Source organism: Bemisia tabaci, chromosome 5 (genome assembly GCF_918797505.1).
Source record: "Bemisia tabaci chromosome 5, PGI_BMITA_v3".
NCBI classification, from domain to species: domain Eukaryota; kingdom Metazoa; phylum Arthropoda; class Insecta; order Hemiptera; family Aleyrodidae; genus Bemisia; species Bemisia tabaci.
The window spans coordinates 2,896,908-2,909,888 of record NC_092797.1 but is presented as its reverse complement, the minus strand read 5'-3'; the positions used below and the strand labels follow the sequence as shown (position 1 = coordinate 2,909,888).

The following is a 12,981-nucleotide window of genomic DNA, read 5'->3' as shown; positions in this document are numbered from 1 at the left end:
ACACATGAACATATGTTTTTATCTGCTCTTAGAGTCTGTTCTCTTTCATGACTTGATTCATGAATGAAATGTTTTTTAAGAATGAAGGTAGTAGTAGTATGCATTTACTTCTGAGGTGGTTTCTGTCATTTAAATGAGAAGAAAAAAATGTGGACATAACAACATATATGTCCACAATTTGGACAATTCTGGACATATTCATGGTTGGACATTAAATCATGTGGACTTAATAAAGACTGGATTTAACGTTTAGTGGACATAAATAGCGGTGGCCATTTATTTAATGGACGAAAGGTAGGTGGACATAAAGTCCTGGAAGCTTTAAAGGATGCGACGAGAAAAATTGAAATTTTGAAAAATTGTCTCGATTTAGTTTAATAGGGACTCTAGATTTTTTTATTGTAAACGCAACTTTACACCTGTTATCGGAAAAGCAGGAAATATCAATATGTATCCTTCGTGTATTGCAATGGGGGCGGTAAAGCGACTTTTATTTGGACGTATTTATGCTAAAAGGTACTATGTTACACGCAAACTCTATGCTTATAAGCATAATACGGTACATAATAGGTTCCTTTTAGCTTAAATACGTCCATTTGTTAAAAGCTGCATTCCATTTTCCAACTTTACTTTTTTCGTTTTCTATGAGTTTTTAGTATAAAGAACGCTACATTTTAATAAATTTGTTCCTAGAAGCATCCACCAGAGAACCACAAATGTTACAAAACTGCGGACCGATTCGACAAAGGGAAGTTCCTGCAAACGGACCCCTCAAAGAGGATCCGACAGGATCTCGACTCGCGCCTCATTTTCTCTCGGATTATTCCCGCTTCCTTAACATAACAGCGTATCTGCAATTTCAGAACAACCCTTTCATCCTTCTAACCCAATACGTTTCACGTCCCACGTCAAAATGGAGATACGCCTTTACGACAGGAGAGCGACTTATTGTCATAACAACTGCTCGTGATCTCGCCGCCGTCTCTAACTGTCACATCAATTCCCAACTCCGCCAAGATTCCGCTTTTTTCCGCTCTTAATCCGCGGTTTCCAACGTTGCCAGGTCGCACGCTACACTGTGAATATTTTACATGCGGTTAAATGGGGGAAAATGCTGGCTTTTAGGACTATCCGACAACAATGGCGGTTTTCCACCCCCGCCTTCCAGCGATTCTTTAATAAACTCGGCTCGGAATGGGGTGAAAGTTGGGGCACTTCGTCGAGACTTACACAACTTGCGACGGGTTTGTTTAGTCCGCGTGGCGCCCCGGCGTGCTTCGCGATATATCGATTGATCTGCCATTTAAATCTATGAAAAAGGATCGATAAACAGGGTGTTTGCGACGAACACCTTAATAATCGATTCTTTACCATAGCTTCAAATGAAGAAATATGGATAATCGATCATTCACGCCTAGCCACTGCATACCTTATAATTATGACGGCTTTCCGGAAGGGAGTCTAAGTCAACGGGATTCCGGCATTGAGAGAAGTAGGAGCTTGTCGTGACAAATAAAGTATGTCGTAACACTCCTAGAATATATTGATATACTCCGGTAAATTCTTACTTTAATCGGCTGGAGCTTTCATTGAATACGGGGTGTCCTATAGGACCCGTGGCGCGTAGTTAAACCGTCTCACCAAAGAAAACATTATATATTCTCGAGTTATTTTCAGGCAATATCGTCATATCCCAGACGAAAGGACGTATTTCTATTCCAGGGTTGCAAAATCTAGTAACAAAATTCTTTATTTGAACGCATGAATTCGAAAGGAACTACATCAATCGTAAAGAGAGCCGTGGCTCATGTCAGAACGGATGTAGTTCCTTTTGATTTAAGTACGTCTATTTCATAGAACAATGACTGTGCAGTTTCTGTCCAATATTTCGCTGCCTCTTCCTCTTCATGACAACCCATGAAAAAATCTGTGAGATTTTCAATAAAAAATATCGGATACTTTCCGAGTGAAAGTAAAGTATGAAAAAATAAACATACGTAATGTGAAAATGAAGTGAAATGAAATTTGGTAAGTGTGACATGCAGTTACGTTCTGTCGTCCGAAACGCCACGATATATGGAATAAAACTCGAACCACTTCAAATTTTGTGTCGATTTTGATACAGAATGCGATGAATTTAGCACAAAAAATAATGGGAGTACCGAAAAACCCTAGAGGTAACCGAGGAATTGGGTTACTTTGTGTGCTTCCTTTTAGATTAGCTCGAGTTTAGCGAGAGTGCTTCTCTCAGTGCCAACTTCAGGAGCGTGTTACATGGTTTAAAATCAACTATTTTTCTTTCGTTGAAGTTTTTTTCCGAACGTCTTCCCTTTTGAAGGAACAACTTTTCTCCATATTTCTAAAAAATAATAGGTTCTTCTGAATTTTGGTGACGTTTATAAAAATCCGTGACAGTATCATCTGAAAATGGTAAAGGTTTTCCCAAATGTCTTCATGGACAAATATGGTTTGCGATGGCTTAAAAAAAAAAAAAAAAAAAAAAAAAAAAAAAAAAAAAAAATAGCCAAGGAGCTATGGAATATTAGTGGTGTTTGAAAGGGTAAGGAATAATGATCGTGGTAAGTCCTGCGCTGTGACTGTGAAATCCCTACAATTAGGAGTGCCTTCAATTCAGCATGATACCATTTCCGAGACACCACTGCATGTTGTGAGTTCCCAGGATTGAAGGAGTTATTACGTTTGGTGTGATCGTGTGTGGAAGGACTTCTGACATGGGTAGCCACGGAAACATACGTGATGTGACATAAGTAATTATTAATCGCAACACTCAGGTGAAGTCACTCATTATAATTCGCAAAATGCTCGATTATTGCCACGCTAGACTTATTCGAGTTAAATATCATCTTAAAACGTACAGTTCGCCGACGAAGTATCTGGGTAATTGCTCCTGAAATCGTTGAAAGTTTTGATGATAGTAATTGATTTTTTCTTCCCAACCCATTGACCAACGGATTTGCAAATATATTGTAGCTGGAAGAACTACTCTCTCCTGAAATAAAGCACTTAAGCACATAAACTCAAGGACAATTTTAAATGGTTTCATCAGAGTGATGTCAGGGTAAAATTTCCTCTCGAAGTTTAAGTGTCTACCTAGTTCTCTTTCGACCACTATGCCTTACACTCAAGATTGTCTTTCTAACATCCAATTTCAGACATCCAGATTTATTTTGCATAATGTTTTCTATTCTACATGAATTTTCAGCTTTCTGTTAGTTACAGGTTTAATGTTGTATTGACTGAAATTTTTATCTTTGTTTGATTTCAGATAATAGGAGCTCCAATATGGAATCGGTACATCTAGTCTGGATAACTCTTTTGATTTTTGTTTTCGTTCAGCTACATTAATGAATGTAAGTCACTAATCGATTTTTAACTCGAAGAAGTAATATGAAATACGTATATAGACTTTCAAAATATCAAATTAATTGTAAATCAGAGAAACCTTGGGGAAGTCGTGTCTCAAATTTATAGTTTCTTTTTTAACATACAGGATTTTACACAGGATTTTACAGGAGGATTTTACAGCCAAAATACGTCAAACGTTGCCTTATTTTCCCTGGTGCAGTGGCGATTTTGCAAATTGCCAACACTGTTTGCGTCCATTTAAATAAATTGAAAATATCGATCTTAGGTAAGGTCGGCTGCGAAACCAAGAATCGATTGTTGCACATTCATTGAAATCATTAATAAATCAATTTTTCGCGCCTTGTTCTCCAAGCCCTTCAATTCTAATCTGCCATGTTATGGACAAAAAAACTGTTAAATTATAAAATGACCTTACATTACAACCTATATTGGCCAAAAAATTAATCAAAATCCTCACAACTTATTTCCTTTTGGATTCTAGATGGTTTTTCTTTAAAATTTTAAAATCCAAAATATTTTTCGACCCAATTTCACGAAAATTACTCTTCTGAAAGCACTACGGTTACAAATGTGTTATAACGTAAGCTGGGGTTTTCATAGATTTTGAGGCAATTACTATATTGTAGCTGTAATGAACTAAATTATTTACAACTCTGACGGGGCAAATTATCTCAGTCTTATCAGATTTTTTTGTGGCCCGTGAATAGGACGAATCAATGCCTATGACAAAGTAAAGGACAACTTGCTCGACAAGCAACAGAGATGCAATATTTGTTGCATCACAATAAAATGAAGGCGTTTTAAACTGAGTCTGATTTTGTAGAGTCACAATTCAGCAACAAGGCTTGAAAGATTATTGTTCGATACCAATCTGTGATCGAAAACATTCTGGTAATCTACCTAATCAATTTAGTTTTTATAATTGGAGATGTTTTAAACATTTTATTGCTATACTGCGACGACTGGAACCAAATTAGACCTTTCCCCCCTTCTTTCTCATTCAGCAGGAAACAATAGAGTCGTTCCACTTTTACAGCACCATTTAAATCACTTTATTTTCGCTTTTAGATTCAATAATCTCCGTATGATTTCAGTCGAAATTAATTTGTATGAGCTTCGACTAGGAAATCATTCCCATCAGTTCATCTTGTTTTGTCTAAATTTCAATTTATTGAATAACGAATTCGATTTTTGTTTCAGATTTGTTTTACTTTGACCTAACAGTGATATTCGTCCACTAACTCGGAATCGACATAACTTTATGGGTGTTTGACTGACACTGGTATTTTCTTTTCAGGGTTACCATAGGTCCCACCAAATTTCCGGTTTGAAATATGTTTTTATGTAGCCGGCTTTTTCAATGCCATTGCAAAAGCATCCATGTCGGGATTACTGGAAATCGATTTCCATTAAGTTATAGAATGCTGGAGGGCGAAAGATGCCCAGCATCCTGCGATCATTTAAAACTTCATGTGATGAAACATAGGTTCTGTTGTGAGTTGAGACATGGAAATTCTAAAAGAGAACATCCAAGTATAATTGTTGAGTATTACCCAAATTTTTGTTCGAGAATAGCCAATGTGGCCCTTTTTTACAACACGTAAAGAGAGGAATAAAACAAGCTTAATTGCTCTACAGCATGCTACTTTAAACTTGACTCTCTTAATTTAATCATAACACGGAAATGTAGAGATTATCGAACATCATACCTTTACGACATAATATGTTTTCCAAAAAATGCGCTCGGTGTTTCTAATATGTAATGGACTCACAATGGTAAAAATGCTGGAGCTTTTTAAAATTTTAATCCTTCCTCCCCCTTTTATCTGTATTGAAGTGCGCTTTCAATTTAAATAATTTTCGTTTATATTTTTCCTCGTTTTTATCTTTCAAAATAAGCGCGGAGAAAAAATATTTAAGCTCATATTTGATAAAACATCCTGCGTCTTAAATAAAAACACACTATTGTTTACCTATCATTAATATGTTTTAAACTATTTTTTGTAAAAATTTTGAATATTTATTTTTATTTATTTAGATTTAAGGTAGGATTTATAAAGTTGACCCTAGTAAATATTATTTTTTGTTATTTTATCTCGTGTAGAGGTAGGTATTTGTTTAAATGAAAGTTCTCCCTGGCGGTGAGTATCGCAAGTTGTCGATATGCGTGTTCATTCATTTAAATTGAAATAAAATATACATTATCGATTCCAATTTAAACCTATCATAAATTATCGATGGAAACGGTTAAGGAGTTTAAAGCACTACACAAGAGTACGTAACTCGCGTACGAGAGTCGCGCCGATGATGGAGGAGAGGAGCCTCCGAAACGCGTCCGCTCCGTCAAAACATTTTATGCAAGTGAGTGTTTTCACAAATCAAAGTTTTAAAATTGTAATTTTTAAAACAAAATTTAAATTTTTTTAACATTTAAATAAATTATCGATTTCAACTGAAGCAGGATCGATATGTATATCGATAGTTTTACATACATTTAAATGGACAAAAGCCCAGTGTTCGTCAACTTGCGAGACTCATCACTGGTCCCCAATTCAGCCTGAGAAGGTAGTATGGCTATTATACCAAAGTTACTTGATGTAAATAAATATATTTCACTATTGTTGGAATAGTATGAAGCTTTTAAAGCTGTACAGTGTAAATTTTGTACTTACTTGTGTATTTGATTGGCTTCCATATACCTGTAGCACTTCTCAGTTTGTTCTGGGTAATCTCTCATGTTTTAAAAATTGCCTTTGACTCACATTGATTGAACTTGGTTTACTTTGTCTTTTCCCGGCCGAAGAAATGTACCTACATCCCAAGGTTGAAAAATGTCCATGTGTTACTTATATTCTTAACAGGAAACTATTAATTGAGCATCTGCAAGTGAGAATGGAATCAATTTTTTTTTCAGATCACACGCAAAAATAATCCACATTTTTGACGGATATTGAATGGTTACATTCTCTTAAAAATGCGTTTTTTTAGGCAGTTTTGCAACCTTGGAATGGAGTAACCTGGGAAACAACAACATTAGACATGACAATCAGATTGCCACGCGAAAAGTTTCCTTTACCGTTGAAGGCTATACAAAGTAAAATCCTGAAGCTACTACATTCTTGTTACGCTTAAAAGGAAAAATATTGTCACTTCAAGAGTTGGAAACAGTAATTTGTTACGTCAGCTTGCAACGATAAGTTGATGGCTTATCTTCAAAACCACGCAACTCAATTGCACAGTTTCATACTTTTAAAATATGCAATTTAATTGGATTTAATATATTTAAATATTTGGATGCAAAATAAACCAACGTTATGTCTGGAATTTTGACTGGATGACCACGAGAAATGACATAGATGAGTGAAAATGTCAAGTTCCAGTGTCGACTTGTTCCAATGCCAAATAAACTGTCAAAACAATCCAAAATGTTGCAATTTGGACGTTCGATTTTGGAGATTAGTCCTCGCACAGGATATGTTTTGTTCAAGGATGTATGTATGTGTATTGTACTGCTGTATATTTGTTTTGTTAAAGAAGTCTAAAGCCAGATGTATTAAAATGAATTAGATGATAAGTCATCCGCATACTAATAAAATCATATCATGATGTTAGGAGAAATCAGAGGTGAAACATGTAAAAAATCAATGAAATCTAATAGAGGCACCTTAGGATGATACATCATTATCAAATTAGCAGCTTAGTTTGCTAAAGTTCAATGATTATGATGAAACTTAATTTTCTGTTTTGTATCGCATTTAGAAGGAAGACATAAAAAATTTTCTTTGAGAGTCATTCCTCCAAATGTGAAATCCTATACTGAAAGCGATCCCGTAGATGAACTGGATTGAGTTTAACAGAAACACACCGAGTGCCATCAAATTTAGACCGAGAAATAATGTTTTCAGTTTTGAATGTTCGAAGTTCCGAATGTTTTTAATGTTCGAAGTTATGAGGATTCGTAAAGTTTGGTCAAAAACTAGATGCGACTATTCGTGCTCTACGGATGTCCGTGTTGCCTGCCTAACGAAATTGAAGGCGTTTTAAGTTCCGGCTGAGTTTCACAGAAGGCGTGACGTGTCACTAGCGTGATGTGTCAAAATGGGCCATAGTTTGGATACAACTATTCGTGCTCTATGGATGTCCGTGTTGCCTACCTAACAAATTTGAAGGCGTTTCGTTCCGCAGAGCAATACCAGATTGAGTTCAACAGCAGGCATCGTGGCATGCGAAGTCAAATCGAGCCATAGTCCGGATACATCTATTCGTGCTCTGCGGACGTCCGTGTTGCCTACCAACGAAATTGAAGGCGTTTTGTTTCGCAGAGCAATACCAGATCGAATTCAACAGCAGGCATCATGGCGACGGCGTGCATGGTAAAATCTGGCCATAGACTAGATACAACTATTCGTGCTCGATGGATAGCAGAGTTGCCTATTCTGACGAGATTGAAGGCGTTTTGCGTTTCAACAAAGCAATACCAAACTGAGTCCCAGCAAATAGAACCAAGTCACGTCAAGATCGAACCGAGTTAAGGATGTTTAATGTTTCACTCCTCCGTGAGATTCGATGTTAAGGACAAAGTTTAACTGCTATTTTCATGTTTAAAATATTTTTATCGGCTTTGAATTTTTGACATGAGACGATTTAACTCTTGGTAAATTTGAAATCACTCCCAAATGATTTATTAAATTGCGATTTACTGCGTTTCTGTTAAACTCAGTCCATCCATATCAGTAAAATAGCGAATATTTTGAATAGCTATGTAAATGAACAAGTTAAAAATGTATTTAAGGCTTTCATACGTAACTGAAAAAGAATCCCTCTCAAAGTACTGGTGTCCTGGCACAATCCCAGATGGAGTTTTTGTATGTACAAACTTTGAAATAGCTTTTTCTAACAGATGAAGGACAGATTTTTCTTTCCTCACTCTAAAATTTCTACTCCTCTGTCAAGAACTGATAAAAAAAGAAGAAAAAAAATTGCTCAAATACACAGTGATTGACTGATATTTGAGCTCTAATGTTTAACCCATTAAGAAAATGTCTAGTCCACAGAAATTGAAAAATGAACCTGTAAAATTTAAGTTTGTTGTTGTAATTCAAATGTAATAAAAGTATTTCTTACGAAGTTTTGTGGTGATGGTGGTTTCAACTCGCCGGGCACAAGAACTGTAGAGGTTCTTTGCCGAATGCCGCCCAAGCATCGACTTCAGAGCAGTAGCGTGGCGTGCTTTGCGATATATCGATTGATCTGCCATTTAAACCTATGGAAAAGTATCGATAACCAGGGTGTTCGCAGCGGACACCTTAATAATCGATTCTTTACCATACCTACAAATGAGGAAATATCGATAATCGATCATTCACGCCACGCCACTGCTTCAGAGAAAACATATTTCAGAGACACCCCAAGCTAACTATCTGAACTTATAATGTTTCCTAATCGAGTGAGGCCACATTTTAGTTCGGAGGTCAACAATTATCGCTTAATGATGACTGATGCGCAACTTTTCGAGCAAAAGTCAAATAAAATTCGTCCAATGATAACTATGATGGATGTCGGAGTGAGCTTTCTACTAGGCGAAGTTTTGCTGAATCAGTCAAATTTGTTTAAATTGCTGAGTCAATAGTTCAAATCTTCGGTCATCAGTCATCAGTCATCATCAGGGAAAATTTGATTTCCGACTTCCGAAAGTATATTTTCCTCTTTCGGGAAGATATCTGTGCGTGGTCTCTAAAGTGCATTTAGCGGAATTGCGCTTACTACTTTCTTTACCGTGCGTTTAAGTCTCCAGACCTTTATTGCGCACCGCTCGTTACATATGTTTAATGGACCACTTAGGTGTAAATTTAAGCATGACGATATATATTTTCACCTCAAAATTTAACGCAGAACATGATTTATACAACGAAAAGTACTGAAAGTAACTTCTAACTAAGATATTATTGTTTTTTGGTGCGTAGATTCAAACTACCCGCTCATAGAACAAACAGTACGTTACTTGTGTGCAATTGCACACTAAACTTTACCCTGACAGTTTGTGCGGTATGAAAATGTGACAACCCCACTTTTGACGCTTCGGCTCAGCTATTGCACGTAAACAAGACAGGGTGAGGAAGAAACACTGCTAGATTGAGAAGCCGAAGCTTATCAAAACCGTTGTGCTGAGCGATTTGATTCATGTATAGACTTTGGTTTTTCTTGTGAGTTGGAAATTCAAAGTTTTCGTAACCAAAGCTTAATAGAAACGTCATTATCTGGGGCTTGACTTAATATCAGTCATTTCGTCTTTCCCCACACGAAGAAACGTAGCTCCATTCCAAGGATGCAAAATTGACTTAAAGAATTCAATTTTTTACGAGAGTAAGCCTGCACAATTTTCGCCAAACATTTGTCTGGTTTTACATGAGATCTGAAGAAAAATTGGTGAAATTTTCGGTTAGAAATTCTCACAATTCTCGTGGTAAAACTGAAATTTGCACGGAAAAATCTGGCGACACCGAAATGAGGCTACGTTTTTTCGTGAGGTAAACGACGATTTATGTCGCTCAAATCGTGTTCTTCTTGAAGTTTTGAGGAGCATTCGTACATCATAATGCTTTAATCCGTACCTCACCTATTGGTCCATACTCTGACAATTATAAACAAGATAAAATAAATGAGGGAATAAGTATATATGAGCATGCGCTATAAAAGAAAGATTCTTCAAATCCGCACTCGAACCGAAAAAAGATTTTAGAAACATGAGCGTATACAAGTGGGTCAAGAGTCAGCGAATTCATTGGTGAAATCCATGATGACATACAACTGATGCTGTCAACGAAATGTCACCGTGTTTCCTCTCGTTGTCACACTTTATTCACTCTCCTCCTTCAAATCCCACTAAATAAATCAAACGAATACACGATGAAGATGTTGACGAATGCGAAAAAAATAAAGCACGGGTAAGCCTGAGTAATTCAGCGGGCTCCTCTTCGTTGAATTTATTCTTCCATTGGGTCAAGGTGCCGGGTTTTAACAAAACTGGTAAAGATTGAACTGATCTCAAGTTAATGAATGCAAATCCTGTTTTTTTTCCTTCTTTTTTGCACAATATGTGGTCAGCAACAGGAAGAGGCCACCTCGCAATATTTTTAGGCCAGCGTGGACCAGATTTTGCTTTGCGTAAAACAACCCTTTTTCCCTCAGGAGGAAGCCGGTATCTCAGCATCCCTTCTCTTCATCACAAAAGAGAAAAAAATCGAATATTTAAGAACTGACCACAAATCTAGGAGCAAAACCTCCCATACCTCCTGCAAAATAATGTCACCCAAAGATTTAGGGTGTTTAGGGTTGCTTCTTGACTTTACATTTTCAAAATGGCACTTGAGAGATGCTTGTGAAGTATCTATGCAAGCATTAAAATGTTTCAGTAACGTCTCTTTAAACGAGGACGACTTTGAAAGCGTTACTTACAAGGAAGACGAGTACGATGACATGAATGCGTTCTTAAAATGTGTCTATAAGCATTTTTAAAAGTCAGTGAAAGACATTTCAAGTTTTGGATGCATTTTTGAATTATTTTAAAAGCATTTGTATTTGATTTCATAAATTCATTTTCGAAACGTATGTAAGCAAAGTTATTCAATTTTTTTTCTAAAATGTAAAAATTGTCGTTAAAAATCGGACTTTTAAAAATCTTTTAATCCTTTGATTTTTTATCTTCAAAATAAAAAATTATGTACATTTTCTTTTTTAAAAAGGATTTCCCAAGTGCGGATAATAATTTTTTTCTAAAATCACTTAAAAACACGTTTTAATTATTTCTAGACATTTAGTATTGATCAAAATAAAGCCCTCTAATGGCAACATTGTTTTTTGGGGTCCTAAATATTGGTACGGATTCACACCCCAAAAAAGATAAAAAGAAAAAAAATTGGCGTTTAAAACGTTACGTCACTCTGAGTTTAAGCCTCTAATCGGCCGTGACAAATTTTAACAGAACCAAAAATCCTCGCCCTGTCCCGGTAGCGTTACGTATTTTACGTTACGTCTTTAGGATCATCCGTCGCAAGAGATCAAGGTTCATCATTACGGGAAGTATCATCTAGAAAGCATGAAACAAATTAATACCCTTCGTCTTGAGCCCCAGTGTGGGTAGACACGAACACTACGGAGAGTTCGTGAAAAAAAGAGGATGACATTATTCGGCTGAACGCTGTCCAATTAATCGTAATATGGAGCTTCCAAAATTAGCGGTGGATCGAGGAAGATTCAATCCAGGTAATTCTCCGATGAAATATTACGTCGCGTGTCCGTATAAAAAGCAAACGAATAAATCAGCTGGAAATACTTCGAACGAAAGTAAAATGAGAGAAATTTAAAGTAAAACGTGACAGAAGAAACTAGTCCAGTTGAAAAAAAATCCTTCAGACCTTATTTATCTCGTAGTAGAGCCATGCGTCGTGGGCACTGTTGCCAGGTCGATGAATGATGACTTTTTCCCCATCATGATTGACAAGGCTGTTGCAGAGAGTTGTATCGTAACAGAGCTTTTGATCCCTATTTTTATCAAGATAAATGTTCGACAATTTTACCAATTTTCCCCAAGCTTAAAATTCTACGTATTTTTGAGTATTTTGCTTCAAAAATATACGATGGCTAGAATTCGCTTTAATTCGGATTTTGACCTGCGGCTGATGTCACTCTGCTTGTCTAATAGAAACAAGCATCACGAAATACTCTCTCTTATTTAACATCGGCTTTCAAACTTTTCAAATTATTTTTCATAAAAAGAGACTTCCTTCTTTCTCGCAGGTTTCGGAGCTAATGGTATCCGTTTCAGCCAATTCACTCGTTAATACCAAGAAAGTATGTCGCTACTATCGGGATTTGAACGCCGGACCGAGCAGCCTACAGTTTGTTTGTTTTTGTTCTTTATTTATTTATTTATTTTTTTTTTTTTTGAAGACCTGTTTGTAATGTCACATGTATATGTAAGTTACATTCATAAATGTACATAACATGTACATAAATGTATCGTGGTGTAGCCATTTTGGGATCCGCAAGGAGAGGCATGAAAAAAATCAGGAAAGCCAGGGTAACTCTTGTGTGCTTGATCAAATCTAGTAGTATACTTTTTGAAACAGGAGGCTGAAAATTTGTAGCTTTCGTCAGCAGATTGGATCATTCTGTCATAAATTTTCAAAAAAAGAAAAAAAAATCGAAACCTATGAAACTACGCGTTTTTGGCTCTTTCAGATGCCTTAAAAATTCATTGAACTCCCCACCCCTGCATATTCTCCACAGCGAAATGAATGGAGCATTTTACACTGTGATTGTGGAAATCGCGCTAACCATAATTTCTAACCAAAATAACTTAGGAATAAAACAACGCTCGTTGCTTTAGAAAAAATTGCAACAGCTTCATCATATCATATCGAGACCAATTTGCTGAAGATAGGGCAACATCAAGATCATAGTTGCCAAGTGGTATCAATTAAGTGCCATTTACTGGATTAAAATGCTAAGAGAGTAGGTTTATTTTCCCTCCAGTCTGACGGCCCTTCCAATACGCTGCGAGCCGGTAGAGACAGAAAGATCGAATTGTTTACA

At 36.4% G+C, this 12,981-nt stretch overlaps 1 protein-coding gene across 2 annotated transcripts in view; it reads left to right on the top strand.

Annotated features, from left to right (window-relative positions):
• Positions 1-5,769, top strand: part of LOC109037368 (uncharacterized) — a 212,774-nt gene extending 207,005 nt beyond the window's left edge. For both annotated transcript variants that reach the window (XM_019051981.2, XM_019051990.2), the window contains 2 exons: positions 3,287-3,371; positions 4,588-5,769. In XM_019051981.2, the coding sequence (XP_018907526.2) occupies positions 3,287-3,366 (80 nt within the window). In that variant the 3' untranslated portion in view covers positions 3,367-3,371; positions 4,588-5,769. The remainder of the gene's footprint in view (positions 1-3,286; positions 3,372-4,587) is intronic.
• The last annotated feature ends 7,212 nt before the right edge of the window (positions 5,770-12,981 follow it).